The sequence below is a fragment of the Aquarana catesbeiana genome, linkage group LG11 (genome assembly GCF_042186555.1).
Source record: "Aquarana catesbeiana isolate 2022-GZ linkage group LG11, ASM4218655v1, whole genome shotgun sequence".
NCBI classification, from domain to species: domain Eukaryota; kingdom Metazoa; phylum Chordata; class Amphibia; order Anura; family Ranidae; genus Aquarana; species Aquarana catesbeiana.
Window position 1 is genome coordinate 235,821,467 of NC_133334.1, and position 21,036 is coordinate 235,842,502.

The window sequence follows — 21,036 nt, forward strand, 5'->3', positions numbered from 1 at the left end:
TAAATTTGCTTTCTTCTCAAAATAACTCAACACACAGCCATTAATGTCTAAACCGCTGGCAACAAAAGTCAGTACACCCCTAAGTGAAAATGTCCAAATTGGGCCCAATTAGCCAGTTTCCCTCCCCGGTGTCATGTGACTCGTTAGTGTTACAAGATCTCGGGTGAATGGGGAGCAGGTGTGTTAAATTTGATGTTAGCGCTCTCACTCATACTGGTCACTGGAAGTTCAACATAGCACTTCATGGCAAAGAACTCTCTGAGGATCTGAAAAAAATGAATTGTTGCTCTACATAAAAATGGCCTAGGCTATACGAAGATTGAACCTGAAACTGAGCTGCAGAACGGTGGCCAAGACCATACAGCGGTTTAACGGGACAAGTTCCACTTAGATCAGGCCTCGCCATGGGCGACCAAAGAAGTTGAGTGCACGTGCTCAGCGTCATATCCAGAGGTTGTCTTTGGGAAATAGACATATGAGTGCTGCCAGCATTGCTGCAGAGGTTGAAGGGGTGGGGTGTCAGCCTGTCAGTGGTCAGACCATACGCCGCACACTGCATCAAATTGGCCTGCATGGCTGTCATCCCAGAAGAAAGCCTCTTCTAAAGATGATGCACAAGAAAGCCCGCAGTTTGCTGAAGACAAGCAGACTAAGGACATGGATTACTGGAACCATGTCCTGTGGTCTGATGAGACCAAGATAAACTTATTTGGTTCAGATGGTGTCAAGCGTGTGCTGGCAGCAACCAGGTGAGGAGTACAAAGACAAGTGTGTCTCGCCTACAGTCAAGCGTGGTGGGAGAGTCATGGACTGGGGCTGCATGAGTGCTGCCGGCACTGGGGAGCTACAGTTCATTGAGGGAACCATGAATGCCAACATGTACTGTGACATACTGAAGCAGAGCATGATCCCCTCCCTTCGGAGACTGGGCCGCAGGGCAGTATTCCAACATGGTAATGACCCCAAACACACCTCCAAGACTACCACCTTGCTAAAGAAGCTGAGGGTAAAGGTGATGGACTGGGCAAGCATATCTCCAGACCTAAACCCTATTGAGCATCTGTGGGGCATCCTCAAACGGAAAGTGGAGGAGCTCAAGGTCTCTAACATCCACCAGCTCCGTGATGTCCTCTTGGAGGAGTGGAAGAGGACTCCAGTGGCAACCTGTGAAGCTCTTGTGTACTCCATGCCCAAGGGGGTTAAGGTAGTGCTGGAAAATAATGGTAGCCACACAAGATATTTATACTTTGGCCCAATTTGGACATTTTCACTTAGGGGTGTACTCACTTTGGTTGCCAGCGGTTTAGACATTAATGGCTGTGTGTTGAGTTATTTTGAGGGGACAACAAATTTACAATCTTATACAAGCTGTACACTCACTACTTTACATTGTAGCAAAGTATCATTTCTTCAGTGTTGTCACATAAAATCTTTACAAAAATGTGAGGGGTGTGCTCACTTTTGTGAGATACTGTATATTTTGATGTGATCCTCCGCTTGGTTCCCGGGGGAGTGCTCAGCATCTCCAGCTGCAGAGGCTGTATTAGACCCGGCTGCGCTGGTGGCTACCACCGCTCCCAGGTGACTCGGCAGTGCTCGGGGACACTCCGGATGATGTCAATACCATCAGCAGGCGTGGCGCGCGTTCGGAGCATGTGTGCTCCTTCCGTAGGCTCTGCTGGGGGCTATCTTTGTTCAGGTATTCATCTGCTGGCATTGACTGACTTCAAAAAAGTGCCTAAAAAATAGTAGAGTTGGGGGGTGGAGGAGGGCATAACGTGGAACTTTCCTTTAAGGGCTCCGTTAACACTAGTGTGACTTTTACACTCTGGCACTCAAGTCGCATCAAAGTAGTACAGGAACCTTTTCAAAGTCTCTACAACTTTACCACATAGATTTGAACGTGTTCTATTGACAACACTGGGCTGCGACTTTGTCCAAAGTCGCATGACAAATCTCGCAAGTGTAAATGGAGCCTTAGGGTGACGTTCCATTTTAAAATAATTGTATCTTCAAACAAGAAAGTTTTACCCATGGGTTGCATTGTACATATCATGTTTATCCACATTGGCTCACTTCTAGATGCATCCAGTATTAGTATCCCTCTACGTTGTGGTGATTATTATGTTTTTTTAGTGCACAGTGTAGTCTTTAAGGCAGGGCAAAAGGGACAGCTGCCCTGGGCCCTGTCATTGTTGTGGGGCCCAAAGTAGCTGCCTCATACTTGCCAACTATCCCAGTCTAAATTCCCTTGTCCCTTGAAGTTTTAGTCCTGTGCTGTGTCCCGATATCTCAGTATGAAGTGCTGCTACTAATGCTGCCCAGCTCTGCCCTATTGTTGTGTACAGATGACTCACCTGCAGACCCTGTGTTTACATGTAAATAACCATCATTCATTTGTAAATTACGACAGCATTCATATGTAAATAGCTGAAGCCAGGGGCATTGATATGTAAATAAAGGCGGCATTCATATGTATATCATGCCCCTCTGCAGCGAGGAGGATGTGCTGTAACCTATAGCAACCAATCAGTGAGCAGTATTACTGTACAGTAATCTCTAGCAACCAATCAACAAGCAGAATTCATATGCTGTAACCTCTAGCAACTAATCTGTGAGCGGTAATGACATGCTGTAACCTCTGGCAACTAATCGCAATTGCTGCCTGATCTGATACAGTAAACTGATTTTAAGTCTAGCTGCTATTTATTGTATGTCTCAGAGCAGGTGGAGAGCGAAATTGCATGGGGGCGGGCCCAAAAAAAAATTGTGTTCAGGGTCCAATCAATATTAAAGACGGCCCTGTTAGTGCATACACATGTATACAACTGTAGGAACTCTGTAAAATGCGAATGCATTTTTATGTTCAGTAAAATGCTTGGGGTTTTGTTATGTGGTCAGTTTAAAGCTGAATTCCAACCCTATTGTCTGACTTGCACAGTTGTACAGGCTCCTCTTCTGTACTGAAAATGCTTATTCAATTTCTAGTGTACATTGTGAGCCTCTCACAGTGTGCATTAGAAGCCGCAGCAAGTTAGCCCTTGCTGTGCCTGGCCCGTCCCTTTCATTAATTCGATTTCATTTCTTTCAATCATGGAGACTCCATTTCACATATGGGCATTACCACTGCTTCCTGTTTTCGGGGTATATGGCACCCTGGCAGCTACATGTTAGTATTTTTAGTGCTGGGTGGAGTTCTTCTTTAAGGTGACTGGCTCCAGATAAGACTCTCAACAACAAAACAAAGAGAATAGAATGTCCTGATTCTGTTGGGTGTTACTGATTCTGAAAAAACTCTCCTTGCATCTAAATGTTATATTTCTACTGATAGCAACATGCTTTGGTTTTCTAAAATGTTTTTTTTTTTTTTTTTCCTCCATGGCTAGGTCAGGCTGAATGAAGAAACCATCCAGGATGTGGTACAAGCAGCAGATCTTTTATTGCTTACTGATCTCAAAACCTTGTGCTGTGAGTTCTTGGAGGGCTGCATTACCGCTGAAAACTGCATCGGTATCCGAGACTTTGCACTGCATTACTGCTTGAACCATGTGTATTACCTCGCCACCGAGTACCTGGAAACCCACTTCAGAGATGTCAGCTGCACTGAGGAGTTTTTAGAACTAAACCAAAACAAACTCAAAGAGGTCCTATCCCTAGAGAAGCTAAATGTAGGCAATGAAAAATATGTGTTTGAAGCAGTGATACGCTGGATTTCCCATGATCCCGAAGTGAGGAAGGTAGGTCCTTAATTTTAAAATGTGTTCTCTTCTAACTGTCCTATGAGGCTGCATGACATCTGACCCTCTGTCTGGACAGTGCTAATTGGCCCTGTGCTGATCACATGCCCCCCCCCCCCCTCAAAAAAAAAAAAAAAAGGAGAAAACTAGCAATACACGTTAAACTGACCATGTGCAGAGTGCCCCCAAGGCTCTGTACTATCAGGAGATAGATTGGGCACTGTGGAAGAGGGGGTGGATCAGAGAAGACAGGATCCAACAGCCTTTTTACACAATCAGAGGATTAACCCCTTAGGTCCCACAGTTAGTATAACAAGCAGGCTTTACTGCATATACAGCCTAATTTTACTATTGAGGGTTTAGTAACACTTTAACCTCTTGTTTTTATTGTGAGTAGCTGAAACTGTTTAACCACTTGACCTCCAGAAGGTTTTATCCCCATCATGACCAGGCCATTTTTTGCTATTCAGCACCGTGCTACTTTAACTGGTAATTGCTCGGTCTTGCAACACTATACCCAAATAAAAGGTATTTTTTTTTTTTTTTTTTTACAAACAAATAGAGCTTTACTTTTGGTGGTATTTGTCTGATCACCACTGGGTATTTTATTTTTTTATTATACAAACGAAAAAAGACGGTCAATTTTGAAAAAAAAGAAATATTTTCTACTATCTGTGTTAAAACCTATCCAATAAAAAATCAAAAAATCTAATTTCTTCATACACTTAGGCCAAAATGTATTCTGCTACATGTCTTTGGTAAAAAAATAAAATAAAATCCCAATAAGTGTATATTGGTTTGTTTTTAAAAATATAGCGTCTACAAATTATTTTGTGTGTGTGTGTATATATATATATATATATATATATATATATATATATATATATATATATATATATATATACTGGAATTTACGCAGTTTTAGACGCTATACTGTAATGGTGGTGATCAGCAACTGGGACTGTGATAAGGTAACGGGCAACCTGACACTATCTGGGAGGGTCAAGACCTTCCATTGCCGTCGCTAGTGACGCTATTACAGTGTACAGTGATCCATGATAATACTGTACACTGACACTACTAATGACACTGGCTGGGAAGGGGTTAACATCTAGGGGTAATTGTGGGTTTAATTGTGTGCCTAACAAAGTTTGACAAAGATAAGATGGGACTTTTCTAAGTGCCATTTAAATCTACCAAAACGGTAAGTATTAAAATATATTTGCATATAAACATATATATTTATAAAAAAAATAAAATCCATAAACATATAAACAGTATACATATATACAATCTGGCAATATGTTGTCCCAATCACACTTTTTTTCCTCTTCTACATGTTTCGCCAAATTGGCTTCTTCAGGAAGTATTAAAGTGCCACAGTACAACTATATAAAGAGATTTAAGCATAATTAGAAAAAATACATAGAGCAATCAGTCTACATAACCTATCAAGTTCACATCACATACCAGGGTTCCCAGAGATTACTCCCAGATAGGACTAAGGGCCAGAGACTGAAGGGGGGACGATCCCAGACGGGCGAGAGGCATGGGGGGCACCCTAAAGTTTTGGACTCAAGTACATAAAAAAGAGGAATGTGGGACTTGAAATGAGGCAACTGACTTGTGGAGGTGAAGTATATAGTAATCATACGCTACTATACACTCTACCTCCACAAGTCAATTGTCAATTGCCTCATTTTAAAGTCCCACATTCCCCTTTTTTATGTACTTGAACCCTGGATGATGGAGGCACAAACATTGTGCCCCATTTAAAGTCCAACCCCCCCCCCCCCCTTTTTTTTTTGTGTTTTTGTGAACGCAGAACTCTGTGTGTGATTGGACACAGCGATCAGCTGGTTTCATCCACAATCATTGGCTAAAATCAGCTGCCAAACTTGTGCTGTGCTCAGTCGCAGCACAGGTCGGAAGAGGGCGCGCACATGCACTCCCCAAACCCAAAAGAAGGCTGATCACGTACGTATATGTGCCTGTAACTGCCCCCCACTCACAGTATGTTTGCCGTGAGTGGTTTTCAGGTGGTTAATTAGGCTTGTGTGTTGGGTAATGTGCATTCAAGGCAGGGGTGATTGATCGGAAGGCTTGTGTTGTGTGTACCCAACCCAATGACTACAATATGCTCAGAAGCAGTGTGGCAGACTTTCTCTGACCATTGGCAGTACAGGTTGAAGGAGGCAGATCTTTGTCACAGGGCAGTGTTATCGCAATGCTTCTTTGTCACATTAGAACACTCTGCTGTAAGATGATGTATTTGGCTCCCAGCACTTTTACTGTAACCATGCCTGATCACAGTAATTGTAGATGAGCATGCAGTCTTCAGCACATGCTTCCCCAGATGCATTTGTAGTATTGTCAAAAAGGGCAGCATAAAGCTTCATAATTGGGGAAAGCCCCAAAAATTAGGGTTGTTAGAGCTATATTTCCTGATCGTTACAGTATATGTAAACCAGGGCTTGACACATTTGTTTTTGAATCTAGAGCCTGCTTAACCACTGAAGGACCAGGCGTATTTTTTTATTTTACACTTGGTGTTTAAAATCTTTTTTTTTTTTTTTTTGCTAGAAAATTACTTAGAACCCCCAAACATTTTTATATGTATATTTGACATGTTAAATCGGCGGCAATTGCACCGTCCTAATCGGTGCGACGCCGCACCGATTTCCAAAAGTAGTTCCTGTACTACTTTTGCCGATTTCAGGGTGCGATTTTCAATTGACATCTGTGCAGAAACCCGCACAAATGTCTCTGAAATCGGGACTGACGTGCGGGATTGAAATCGTGCGAGTTCAGCTGAACGCTCACGATTTCATTCCCGCACTCAGTGTGAACCTAGGCAAAATATGAACCAAGCATATCCCTCTATAGTGTGTACTTGTCCCCATTAAAGCGGAGTTCCACCCAAAAGTGGAACTTCCGCTCATCTGATTCCTTCCCCCCTCCGGTGCCACAATTGGCACCTTTCAGGGGGGTGCAGATACCTGTATTAGACAGGTATCTGAACCCATTTCCGGAAATAGACTCCCGCGGTAGTCACGCCCCCTTCCGCACTGCCCTGCTGTCTCCTGGGAAACACACAGGTCCCAGGAGATAGTGGGGACCACTTAGGACGCGCAGCGCGACTCGCGCATGCGCAGTAGGGAACCGGGAAGTGAAGCCGCAATGCTTCACTTCCTTATTCCCTCACCGAGAATGACGGCGGCAGCAGCCGAGAGCCGAGCAATTGCTCGGCTTTGGCTGCTGACATCGCTGGACTCCTGGACAGGTAAGTGTCCGTTTATTAAAAGTCAGCAGCTGCAGTATTTGTAGCTGCTGGCTTTTAATATATTTTTTTTTCAGGTGGACTCCCTCTTTAAGAGCACTAAGTGTCATTTCTGTCTGCTGCTTTGTTCATCTGCTATCAGCATGAGTCGCCTCCAAAAGTTTTCCTGACACCAAGAGAAAAATTGTGAGAGGGGAGGGACCTCCAGCTGATTGCCAGCCTCAGCTCTGTTCCTGTGTGCTGTGTGAAGGGAGGGGGTCCCTTCCCTTCCCTCCAATCAGCTCTGACTTTTCCTCACTGAGCTCTGCAGAGTGTAACTTCAGCTCTCTTCCCTTTTTTTTCCCCCCCTGACAGCTCAGATAAGCTTAATAAATTCTGCACTTTGAACTGATGAAGAGAAGACAGCAGATAAACCAGTACAACTTATGTAGGAGGATTTGTTTCATCTCTGTATCGCCTGAGGCCAGTCACTGCACTGGGTATAGCTACTGATTTACAACCACTTTAAATTACTGGGCTTTACATGACCAGCACTGGTGCATGCAAGAAGCAGCATTGTTCTCCAGGAAGGGATTTCAGCACATCTTACTTTTTATATATCTATTGTAGCAGAAATATTCTCATCGGTTACTATTTGGAATTTAGGTCCTCTGCAAAATGAGCTTATCAATTCAGTAGAACTCATATTTTATTAGTCCTTTTAATACTAACTTATGAACATGAGATTATTTCACCTGATAGTGCTTCAGGATCGGTGATGTTTAGTTAGATGAACTGTGAATATGGTAAGTGTGGAGCATTAGTGGAATCCCTCAGCATGCCATTATAGTTGTATTACTAGACTGAGTGGTGGTAAAAGTACTCTGAGTGCATTATGGCTCCTCTGAGACTCTAATCTGCGATCTGTTCTTGTTACTTGATCTCTTGCAGCATTTGAGTAGTATAGCTTTCATTGACTGATCTGTCTGAACTGCTAAAATCTTGATGGCATGGTTGGCTCGATGTATATGCAAAGAACCTTGCTTCGCTTTTTATGCCTGTACTCCTTCGTTTTATTAGCTCTGGCTGTGAGCGGCTGATTTTCACAATTGTTTAAGTATTTTTAGAACTTTGTTAAATGGCCATGTAAATCTGTACAAACACCATTTAGTAGCTAACTTTTTTTTATGTTTTATGGACAAGTGGTTGTAAACCTCAGCCATGAAATATGAACAAAGCATATCCCTCTATAGCAGGGGTAGGCAACCATAGAGGTGGAGATCTACCAGAACAACATGGGAGAAATCAAAGATCACCGGGCCCAGGTTCCTCCCTCACACCTGATCAAAATTTCAAATTGCCGTACTACCGTGTCGCAATCGCGTGCATTACACGGCAATCATGGGTCTAAATCAAGTGGTGAGGAGGCAACATACTGCGACATGTGTACGCTCCTGGCCACTGCAGCTAAAGGGGGTGCTGTTTTGGGGCAGGGGGTGGTAAAACACGTCTTAAAGCGGAGTTCCACCCAAAAATGGAACTTCTGCTTTAAGGGAAGGTGACCCCCTGACATGCCACATTTGGCATGTCATTTTTTTGGGGAGGGAGTGGCAACCCCCATTTTAGAGGGTTCCAGATCCTACTTCCCCCTGGTGCACCGCGGCACCGGAAGCAAGTTTACCTCTTCCCCCTCCCTCTAGACCAGTGATGGCTAACCTTGGCACCCCAGATGTTTTGGAACTACATTTCCCATGATGCTCTGGCACTCTGCAGTAGAGTTGAGCATCATGGGAAATGTAGTTCCAAAACATCTGGGGTGCCAAGGTTCGCCATCACTGCTCTACACAATCATCTGGGCCGCAGAGAGGAGGGGGCGAGGAACAGGGCTTCGTTCCCCCGCATCGCTGGACCCTGGGACAGGTAAGTGTCCGATTATTAAAAGTCAGCAGCTGCAGTATTTGTAGCTGCTGACTTTTAATTTTTTTTATTTTTATTTTTTAAGCGGAACTCCGCTTTAACTATGGGGTTTTTTCATCCCCCCAAACTGCAAATGTAAATTCACCAGTACTGTTATGAGCCCCCTATAAGGCTGCTTTCATACTTATGTGCTGTGTTTTACCTGCACTGTGGGTGCAGCTCAGTGCATCTGAGATCTTCCTGGTTTAGCTGCCATTTGCCATAGACTTTTACTATATCCTGCAGGTGTGGTGCTCTTTTTGAAAATGCATCAAATTTCCTGCAGTCAGAAAGTGCATCAAACCCGCAGGATATAATTGAAGTCTGTGGCTAAGTGCAGCAAACCTTGCAGGTACAATGCACTGAACCCCTGGTTTGGGTATACCGCAGCACGCCAGTGTGAAAGCAGCTACTATTATGCCCGTGTCTTGCTTCACACTGACCTGAAGATCTCTTCTTTCCTGCTGCTGGCACCACTCTGGAGAATGCCAGCCAGGATAAGAGGTGGAGTGCAGTTGTTATCACTCCGCATGGGACAGGAGCCAGAACTACAGAGGAGGCATCCGCTTATGTGGCTTTAGCCCCTCAGCATTCCACTCTGATGCCCTGGAATGGTGGGTCCAATCCCAGATCGCGATCTACCAGATCTACTGGTTGCTGACCCCCCCCTCTATAGTGTGTACGTGTCTTAATCCAGAGTACGAAGTGCTGCTTTATTCCTCTATCAGCATGAGTCACTTCTGATAAGTTTTCCTGACACCAAGAAAAAAATGTTGACAGGGGAGGGACCTCCACAGCTTCAGCTCTGTTGCTGTGTGAAGGGGGTGTGTCCCTTCCCTCCAATCAGCTCTCAGAGCTCTCCTCACTGAGCTCTGCAGAGTGTAACTTCGGTTCTCCGCCCTCCGCTGTAATTGGCTGTCACGTGATCAGAAAGCTCCTGATCGCTAGTATGCATCGGGAGCTTTCTGGTAACCGTCAGCTACTGTGCTGTGAGTGCGCTCTCAGCACGGTAAGTGGTTTACAACATGACCACATTTATGCAGCCACACAGCGTTATGGCCCACATGCCGAGAGACCACATATGTACGTTTGTCGGACGTGATGAGGTTAAATTGTAATAAAACCAGTTACCGATGAATAATCTTTTTAGGCCCCTTTTCACACTTGTGCGAATTGTCCTGCAACTTGGGACTGAAAAGTCGCATGACAAGTCGTACCCCATGATTTCCAATGATTATCATTCATATCTGTACGACTCAAAAGTAGTTCCTGCACTACTTTGGTGTGACTTTGATGTCCATAGACCTCAAGATTATACAGGCATTGCTCCAAGTCGCAGCAAAATTGTGTCAGTTGTGCGACTTTCAGGTTGCACAAGTGTGAAAGGGGCCTAAAGGCAACTTCAGTTTTGGCAAAGTTGACCTTGAAGTAAACCTCCACATCTCACCGTATAGCACATTTTGGTAAAAACCCTTCTTCCTCATTTCAGAGATCTTTACTGTGTGCCCCAGCCAGCACTGCACAGCCCTTGTAGAAGAATGTCCCAGTTGGGTCCTCTGCTTCATGCACATGCATGCTGCGGCCGATCCTTTTGGTCCACATGGCAACCTTGTGCATGGCATAGTGTGTGTGAACACTAGGCCGAAGTCCTAGCCATGATGCCATGATGTGAAAAAGGTTATGTTAGTATTTCACCATGTGGGCTACACTATTGGAGGTCAGGAGTTTTATGTAAAGCACAACTAAACCCGTAAGGCCCCTTTCACACAGACGTCATTCGTTCAGTCACATTGTTGCTAAGAAAAAATGGATTACGTTTACATTAGTTATTCATCTGTTTACATCCTCTTCCTTTTTATTTTTTTGTTTATCTGCTTCAGTTTTTAAAGTGATATTTCGGGTATTTTGTTTAAAAAAAACAAAAAAACAAACCCGTCATACTTGCCTGCTGTGTGTAATGGTTTTGCACAGAGCAGTCTCGATTTTCTTATTCTTGGGTCCCCCTGCCAGCGCTCCTGGCTCCTAACCCTTGACCCGTGCTCCCAATAGTAAGCCGCTTGCTATATGGGGGCACTGTTGCGTGCTCGCTCCTGAGCCCCGCTCTATGCATCCATAAGACACAGAGCCATGGCTTGGCCCCACCCCCATTCTCTTCTCATTGGCTCCCTGGCTTTGACAGCAGTGAGAGCTATTGGCTCCCGCTGCTGTCAGCCAATAAAGAGAGAGAGACCCGGGACAGCCGATGCTCCTGTTCACAACACTGGATCGAAAGGCGGCTCAGATGAGTACTAGGGGGGGCTGTGGGGGGAGCGGCAGGTTGTAAAGAATGCATGAAGGTAAAAACCCTTCAGCCATTATAACTGTTAAGATAACAAAACCTGCTTTTAGAACCACTTTAAGCCAGCAATTTTCCACCCTACTTCTTTGATTTTGAAATTAAATTTTTTGAAGCTGAGTGGTGCCATCATGGCCACCCATGGCTCGAATTACGACTGATTCAGAAAGGAATTGGCCTAAATTTGAGCTTTGTATGGTTAACATAACTATACTCTAAACTGAACTCAAATTCTATCTATCTATCTATCTATCTATCTATCTATCTATCTATCTATCTATCTATCTATCTATCTATCTATATATATATACCTATACCGTATATACTCGAGTTTTTCAGCACATTTTTTTGTGCTGAAAGTGCCCCCCTCGACTTATACTCGAGTCAAGCACTTTTCTGCAGCAAAAAAATTCCGAACCGAATTTGGGGCCCCGTATCTCAGGGCCGCTTAGTGCTAGGAACCCCAAATTTGATGTGCAAGCCCAGTGGAACTGGTACCATAACATATCCAAAGCTGGGGTTCCTAGCACCAAGTGGCCCAGAGATACGGAGCCCCAAATCCGGTTCAGAAAATGTCATTCTCTACTGCAGAAAAGTGCATGACATTTTCTGAACCGATTTTTGGGGCCCTGTATCTCAGGGCCACTTGGTGCTAGAAACTCCAGCTTTGGATATTTTATGGTGCTAGTTCCACTGGGTTTGCAGACCAAATTTGGGGTTCCTAGCTCTAAGTGGCCCCGAGATATGGGGCCCCAAAATCGGTCAACTGTGTCCATCTGCAGCAATGTCATTTCGGGACCCTTTGGGTTCAGAGACCCCAAATTTTGGCTGCAGCTAGGGGGCATCTAGGTACCCTTAACTACCGAGTTTGAAGTTCGGGGGACCTATGGCTGCAAATGGGCACAGTGAGGCTGCAAATGGGCATTGTTGACCCTCTTTTCCACTTACAGTAGCTGTGCATTTCTCACCCTCGTCTTATACTCGGGTCAATAAGTTTTTCCCATTTTTTTTTGTGATAAATTAGGGCCTCGACTTATACTCGGATCGACTTATACTCGAGTATATACGGTATATATGTATTATAATATTTTCTCATCTGTAAAAATATTGCAGAATGATCTCCTATTTGATAAATAAGTTCCCGGCCTCTGGTGAAGCATTAATCTAATTTCCAGTGTTGGACAACCCCTCTGATAAACTAGTTGTGACATGAGCGGGTTGAACGTGGATTCCTGAGCAGAAACCATATGCTTCATCACAGACCTCATCAAAAGTATTTCATAGACTATTTTTATCTGTGAACACATCAGCTGATGTATGTGTGGCTGGCACTATGCCTGCACAGAGAACTGCCATGACAGTGCACTTTTATTTGTATGCTGAATAAATATTAAAGGGGAATGCCAGCTTTTTTCATTCTTTCCATGTTATCTTCAAAACGGTACAAAATGCCATTGTACGTTTTTTTTTTGTTTTTTTTTTTAATGAAATTAACCTTCTAAATTTTTTCTAAAGACCAATTGGTATTGTTATCTGTAGCTTTAATACCACCCCTGGCTGGCACCATCAGATCTGTAACTTATGGCTACATAAGATATTCTTGATCATTAAAGTGGTTGTAAACCCTTATATATACCCAGTGAAGTGACTGGCCTCAGGTGATACACAGAGATTAAACCAGTTCTCCTACATATGTTGTACCTGGTTATCTGCAGTCTTCTCTACATCCATTCAAAGTCCAGAATTTATAAAGCTTGTCTGAGCTGTCAGATAAAAAGGGGGCGGAGAGCTTAAGTTACACTCTAGAGCTCAGTGAGCAGAGTTCTGACAGCTAATTGGAGGGAAGGGACACACCTCCCCTCCACACAGCAACAGAGCTGAGGCTGTGCTTTAAAGGAGAAGTACAGCCAAAGCTCATTTGGCTATACTTCTCCTGTGGAGCACAGGATTGCAGTTCGTTGTGCACTCCTGTGACCTGTTTTCAGCAGAGAGCGGGCCAAAGTCTGCTGTCTGCTGATGTCAGTCGGTCCAGGCTTTGGTGTCATCCCGACCGTAAAGTCGGGATCCGCCCACATGCCTGGACCGGCACCCGGCCCAGCCTCTCAGCGAGCTGCTGAGAGGCTGAGCTGGCCGAGCAGAGAGGCTGGGGTAGAGCAGAGAGCCGGCGACTGACAGTCAGCAGCTCTCTGCTCGCAGATCTGTGAGAACCGAGCAATCGGCGGTGTTCGAACGCTCAGTTCTTAGTAATAGAGGCACTGGGGGACAGATGCAGCATCGGACCGATGCTGCATCCACCTAGGTAAGTATGAATCTAAAAAAAAAAACAAAAAACCCATGCATCTTTTAATGATTTTTGAGTCCCCAACTCAGATTCCACATACAGATCAGGAAAGTCAGAAGCAAGAGGATTTGCCTCTTGCAGTAAAAAAATTAATTCAAAATAAAATATTTTAAAGTGCCCCCCCCCCCCCCATGCTTATGTGCAAACGCCAACGCTTATGTAAACAGTGATCGCACCACACTTGTGATGTATCATCACGAATATCAGAGCGAGAGCAGTCATTTTAGCTCCAGACCTCCTGGGTAAGGCTGGGTTCACACACATGCAAATTAGATATGGGTTTCTCCGCATCCAATTTGCATGACAGGAGAGTGTGACCGGCCTGCATTGGAGCTGGTTCACACAGCTCTGGGGGGGGCTGCGGTCCAGATTTGGAAAGGGTCCTGTGCGACTTTGGCTCTGAATCGGGTGGAAATTCAGGCAGGAATTCTGATCTGATTTGCACCTGAATCGGAGAACAGGGACGCACCGGACCTCCGGCTGTGAGCCATGGCCGCAGCATGTCTGAACCCAGCCTTACTCTAAACTGGTAACCTGTAAAGGCTTTTAAAATATTGCCTATAGAGATTTTTAAGTAGTTTGGCGCCGTTCCACAGGCGGACACAGTTTTAAAGCGTGACATGTTAGGTATCTATTTACTCAGTGTAACATCATCAGTATTTTAACTAAAAATTTGGTATTTTTTTAGAGTTTGTGTGCAATAACATTCCTTAAAGTGTATTTTTTTCCACAAAATTGCATTTGAAAAACTGCTGCACAAATACTGTGTAACATAAAAAGTTGCAACCCCCACCAATTTATTCTCTAGGCCCTCTACAAAAAAAATTATAATGTTTGGGGGTGCAAGTAATTTTTCTTGCAAAAAAAAATATTGGTTTTTACATGTAGGAGAGAAATGTCAGAATTGGCCCAGTAGGGAAGTAGTTAAAGGAGTTGTAAAGGCCAAATGCATTCTATGCATTAAGATAAAAAAAACCTTCTGTGTGTAGCAGCTTACCCTGAGCCCCATCTCCCTCCAGCGATGTCCACAATTCCTTTCGGCTGTCCGGGACTCTCCTCCTGATTGGCTGGGGCACAGCCGCGGTGCCATTGGCTACCACGGCTGTCAATCAAAGTCAGCCAATCAGGGTAGAGAGGGGGCGGGGCTGAGCAGCACCTGCGGACACACAGGGCTGCAGCTCGGGTGCCCCCATAGCAAGCTGCCAGTCTATGGGGGCACTCATCAGGGAAAGGGGCCAGGAGCAGCGAGGGACCCGGAAAGAGGAGGATCCGGGCTGCTCTGCACAAAGCCAACTGCGCAGAGGAGGCAAGTATAACATGTTTGTTGGGGGGGGGGGGGTGTTTTTTTTTATATTTTATTTTTTTTAAAGCAAGGCTTTACAATCACTTTAATTGAAGCAGGTGTCACAAGCCCCCACATAACCTTTTAAATAGAAAAACATTACAATCTTTTCAGTTGGTTAACTTCACTCTTGCTGTGACTTTCTTTGTAGTTCAAGTACCTTAACAGAATTTTTTTTGTTCCTTCAGGTTTACATGAGGGATGTAAGCTCGGCCTTGTGGGTGAGTGGTTTAGACTCCAGCTATCTCCGTGAACAAATGCTGAATGAGCCACTGGTACGAGAAATGGTCCGAGAGTGCACCAACATTCCCCTGAGCCAGCCTCAGCAAGGAGAGGCTGTCCTGGCCTCCTTCAAGCCCAGAGGCTATTCGGAATGCATTGTGACAGCGGGTGGAGAGGAACGAGTGTAGGTGACGCTTCTGTGCATTAAGTCTATTGTTTTATAATGTACCCCATCCATTAAATGTAACAGCTTTCCTTTATTAGATTTTTTGGAAATAGTTTTAGATGCATATATAAAATCGACGAACCTGCATTAAAGACGTTATCAGTGTGTGAAAAGGGGGAGGGGATTTTGTCACAGAGGCTAAGGTACTGGGACCCAAGGAATGAAACGGGAGCATAACTCGAACCTCCACAGAAAAAGAATGTCCAAAGGTGATGGGTGTTGGCTCCAATACTTGAACATGAAGCCATGATCTAGATGAGTATGTACAGTGCCAGAAATACACCGTGCACATACTCATCTAGATAATGGTTTCATGTTGCTTCATGAAAGCTAAAAATTGGCCTGAGCAGGAAGGGGGTGAAAGTGCCCCGGTATTGAAGCAGTTAAAATCTAGTAATACACTCTCATCCTGCTCTGCACATGCTCGGTCACTCTCCATTTTTTGGCATTGTGCCAAAGATCAGAGTCACTTGAGACCTATCTGCGGACAGCCTAAAGATTTACTGCTGCTTAGGGGGGCTTCAGCACAATGGCAGTCCCTAGCATGAAGAAACGGGGGCAATGCTGGAGGCAATTTACAGCACATACTCATTTTGGTGGCATAATTATTAGGCTCTTGGCGCCGGCCACACGCAAATATGCGGCCTCTCGGCGGGTGGGCCTTGGCGCTGAACGGCCGCATATTTGCATGCATCAGTACAAATACAGCTGTGCTTAGAGCGCACTCCTGGCACCGTTACTGGTGGCTAACGGAAAGGCTCCCGATTTGCTGCGTGCAATTGTGAGCTTTCCGATCATGTGACAGCCAATCACGGCGATCACATAATCCTAAACCCTGCCCCACCTCTCGGTATCCTAAACCCCTTAAAGGGGGTGCGAGGAGCTGGCTCCATGTGCTCAATGTGGAATGTGTGTTCCTTGCTAAAGAACATTTTTTTTTTTTTTTCAAGTTGTTAGGGGTAATGTTCCACTTTAAGAACTGATTGTGGATTTATTTGCTCCCTCTAGTGGTTAATCTACAAATCTTTATATTTTGATAAGATAACAGTATGTAAAATTTTTAAAAAGCCACTTAAAGTATAATATTTTTGTTTAAGATTTGGGAAGAGTGGTGAGGGGCTCTAGATACAGTGTTCCTTGTAACTAGAGTCCTTCTTTAATTGTATTGATCACAAGTGTCACCAAAGATGGAAGGTTTTTCATATTTAACATATTATGGTTATATTATTAAATATAAAGATTTGTAGATTAAGCACTAGAGGGAGTAAATATTAAATCCATATGCAGGTAAATTTAATTTTTTTTTTTTTAGTTTCCACCAGATCAGGAATAGAGGGGAAATCTTCCAATGGAGACACTTGTTCTGTGAATACTGAGGGGGTCTCCCCCACATTGGAAGGATGTCCTCTTGCTTCCTTTTGAGGCTATATGACAGGAAGTGAAAGAATCTCCCTAATGAGACACAGATGGCAAAACAAAATGACCATGGTGTAATCCTCCTCTACTATAACCAGAATGACTTTAAATAAAATACTGCAATAATACCTGAAAATATATGCTCACTAAAATGTACCGTATATACTCGAGTATAAGCCAAGTTTTTCAGCACATTTTTTTGTGCTGAAAATGCCCCCCTCGGCTTATACTCGATTCAAGCACTTTTCTGCAGCAAAAAATTACATTTTTCAAACCGACTTTGGGGCCCCGTATATCGGGGCCATTTGGTGCTAGGGACCCCAAATTTGGTGTGCAAACCCAGTGGAACTAGCACTACAACATATGTTGGGGTTCCTAGCACTAAGTGGCCTCGAGATATGTCGCCCCAAATTTGGTTCAGAAAATGTCATTCTCTGCTGCAGAAAAGTGCTTGACATTTTCCGAACTGACTTTGGGGCCCCATATTTCGGTGTCACTTGGTGCTAGGAACCCCAGCTTGGATATGTTGTAGTGCTAGTTCCACTGTGTTTGGAAACCAAATTTGGGGTTCCTAGCGCCAAGTGGCCCTGAGATACGGGGCCCCAAAATCGGTCAACTGTGTCCATCTGCAGCAATGTCATTTCGGGACCCTTTGGGTCCAGAGACCCCAAAATTTGGCTGCAGCTAGGGGGCATCTAGGAACCCTTAACTACCGAGTTTGAAGTTCGGGGTACCTATGGCTGCAAATACGCACAGTGAGGCATGCAAATGGGCATTGTTGACCCTCTTTTCCACTTACAGTAGCTGCGCATTTCTCACCCTAGGCTTATACTCGAGTCAATAAGTTTTCCCAGTTTTTTGTGGTAAAATTAGGTGCCTCGGCTTATATTCGGGTCGGCTTATACTCGAGTATATACGGTATTATATAACGTGCAAACTTTGGTTTTTAATGTTTTTGTGAAAGTTTGCATTTTATTTACTGTAAGGATTTTAACACAGGGAGATTTGATGAGATCGATGCATCTACCTTAATGTGTTCCACAATATTGAGTGGCATTGTTTTAAGGTGGCATGGCTTGAATATCCACAAACCAAGCCTAAATTTTACCTGGGAAATTCAATCTGCTTTTTTTGTCCCTCATTAATAATAATATAACTGTTGTGACAGCAATAGAGAGCTTTTGTCGGAGACCTGATGCTAGTTATCTGGCAATCCTCTTGCTTTTGATACTTTGAGTAACAGACCTGGAACACATGCAGATAAGGACCTATGGGGTCTGAGTTGGTGACTCAGAAATCATTAAAGCACAGCAGCCAGGCAACTAGTATATTCGGAAGGAGGTCAGGCTTGGCAACCCTCCATATTTCTATCATGAGGTTTCATGAGAGCCTTGGGCCTTAGAGGTAAGTGAGGTACTGGCAGGTTCTCTTTTGAAAATGTTGGACCTTGTGAAGTAATACATTTTAAAAAGGCTTTGTCAAGAGAGTCTGCCATACCGTTCCCTGAAGACGTTCATACGAAACGTACGTCGGAGCGGTACGTGGTCACGTGTTCTTCCCCTACTTCCGGTTTCTCTGGTTGTTGCACACGCCGGGTGGAACACACACAGATCATCGAGGCGGTATGACGGCATCCATATGGTGATTCGTACCCAGATGAGCGAGCAGCCCCAGTGCCGGGTAGGCACTTTTTAATGTAAGCGGCCATTTGGCTTTATCTTTGTTTTTTACTACTTTTAATAAACTGTATTACACTATGGAAGATCTTATTGTCTTTCACATATCCCATGTCTGACAACCGAGGCAAGGAGGGTTCTCTGCCTATACCATCCAGCACCCAGCCGTCTCATGTGAGCAGGCACAATCATGCACAAGCGCAAATTACTCTTTTTAAGTAAAGGAGTCATTGGTATCTGGTAAGCAGATATCTATCTACCACTGCGAGGTGTATCTTAATTCTTGGTGAAGGATTTTCCATTTGCTCATAGAGGAATCATTACATCTTGGAAGATTTTTTTTCTCTTCGCTGCCATTTGTTTTGTTCACTCAGCTATTGGGACTTTAATCATTACCACTTTTTCATTATTGTGTGATATAATTTTTCATTTTCCACACTTTATTTTCTACGCCCATGAAAAGTTTTTCTCACTGAAACCTTTCTGTTTCACACATTTTTTCCTTTATTAACCACTAGCTCCCTCTACATATTAACTCATACCGGACTGTGTCTGACTTCTGTGTAGTCACAGACCTTCAACAAGCATGCTATAAATGTGTCAGAATCCCTCCATTCATGTATGTGTTTCAGCGCAGACATTTGGAAAGGATTAAAGACACAGTATCAGTGAACTAACAATCTTAAAGGCCACCTCCATGTAAATAAAAAATCCACCCTTACAGTGGGGCTTCTACTAACCCCCACACTGCAAGGTAGAAGTAAATGAAAAAGTCTGGACAGCCGCACACCCAAAGAAATTTCATATGCCCTTTATTCGTATAACAGGATCATGAAGTACACAGGGCACCACGGCAAGGTGGTACAGAGTAACAGTTGACGCATTTCACACTTGAAGTAAGTGCTTACTCATAGCTGACAGACATGGGAATAAAACCACATATATACCCCCCACACTGCAAGGGTTATATGCTCGTTCTGTCTAGGGGGGGTATCGCCTGGTTCCTTGCTCCACTCCTCTGCCCAAAGCTCTGGGCAAAAATGGCCTTGGCACCATCTTACAGAATAGAGAGACAAAATGAATCCTGTATTGTACGTTAAGGAGGCCTGGAGCGCACTGGTCGCAGCCTACAGATCATCTGTAGGGAGCCCGCTGGACTGAGGGGGTAAAGCAAGTATCTTCCTAAAACTCTGGCCCTAGACTAAACTATTTAAGCTGAACTCCCAGCAAAAAAAAAAAGTTTTCCCATGCAGTGGGGCCCTGTCCCCACTGCATGGGTTAACTGCTAGTTTTTTGTGTAGGGGAGAGGAAAGTGGAGATGTACTTGCCTAAACCTCCAATCCTCCAAGCACAAGACTGGTCCGGCTCCCCTGCGCTCCATTGGTCTTGATTAGTGGACTGTTCCTGATGTCATCACATCCAGAGCAGGTTCTATAGACCAGGAACAGTTCACCGCTGGGGAGTGAGTATATGCTTTCCGCTCACCCCTAGACAAAACAAACAGTTGACCCATGCAGTGTGGACACTGCCCCACTACATGGGTACAAAAAAAAAATATTGCCTAGAGTTGGGCTTTAACCCTTGCAGTGTGTGTGTGTGTTTTTTTTTTTTTTTTTGGGGGGGGGGTTATGAACCAGCGCTGTAAAGGTGGATATTTTATTTTCCTGGAGTGGGGCTTTAGGACCGATATCATGACAGAGCCACTTAAAAATATTAGCCTTAATTTCTGAATAGCAATAACTAGACTGGCATGAAAACTGCTCACAAAGGCTGCATCTCAGGTTCACCGGAGGATAACGCTGCAGATGCATTCTAAGTCTACTGCTGCCAAACCCAAAGGATTTGTGAAATTCCCTGGAGATTCCTCCATTCAAACCAATTGCCAAAGAAGATGTAATAATTATTATAGGAAAGTAACAGACTAAATAAATACAAAATGTCTGCCCTTTTTAAGGTCTCGGAAGCCATTGGCCAATGTTCGTTGTATGTGCCCTCTATATGATCGGAACAGACAATTATGGATTGAGCTGGCACCTCTAAGCATACCAAGAATTAATCATGGGGTTTTATCTGCAGGTAGGTCTCCTCATTGATGCAAGTTTGTTTTTTAATTTTAAAATATTAAATGCTAGAGATGTATGTTCCCGCACTTGCCTTCTGCATAATGTAATGTCTTTTTGAAAAGATCACTGAATGTATCAACAATACAAGTGGTAACTCCAGTTCCAAAGTTGCAACAATATTTATCTCTATCCTGAAGAGTGGACCCTATGTCGGCTACTGTTGCTGTGCAAGCATCCTCCCTTCATATGTATGAAACATGTCAAGTGTCTAGAGAGCAATAGAGGAGTACTGGGATTATAGCGGTGCCAATAAAGATATTCAGTAAAATATAACATTTACAGACTTTTATTGATACATAGTTAAAACATGATCATTTTAGAAATAACAAGGTTAAAATCTACATGTCCATAATGTGGTCATACTGATATCTTACATACATGCTCGCGTTATGGTTTCTGTTCC

General features: G+C 44.0%; 1 protein-coding gene across 1 annotated transcript in view; it reads left to right on the plus strand.

The window, feature by feature from the left end:
• GAN (gigaxonin) overlaps nt 1-21,036 on the plus strand; it is a 63,427-nt gene that overhangs the window by 15,918 nt on the left and 26,473 nt on the right. Inside the window, exons 3-5 of the mRNA XM_073605533.1 lie at nt 3,387-3,737; nt 15,159-15,376; nt 20,465-20,586. Of these exons, the coding sequence (XP_073461634.1) occupies nt 3,387-3,737; nt 15,159-15,376; nt 20,465-20,586 (691 nt within the window). The remainder of the gene's footprint in view (nt 1-3,386; nt 3,738-15,158; nt 15,377-20,464; nt 20,587-21,036) is intronic.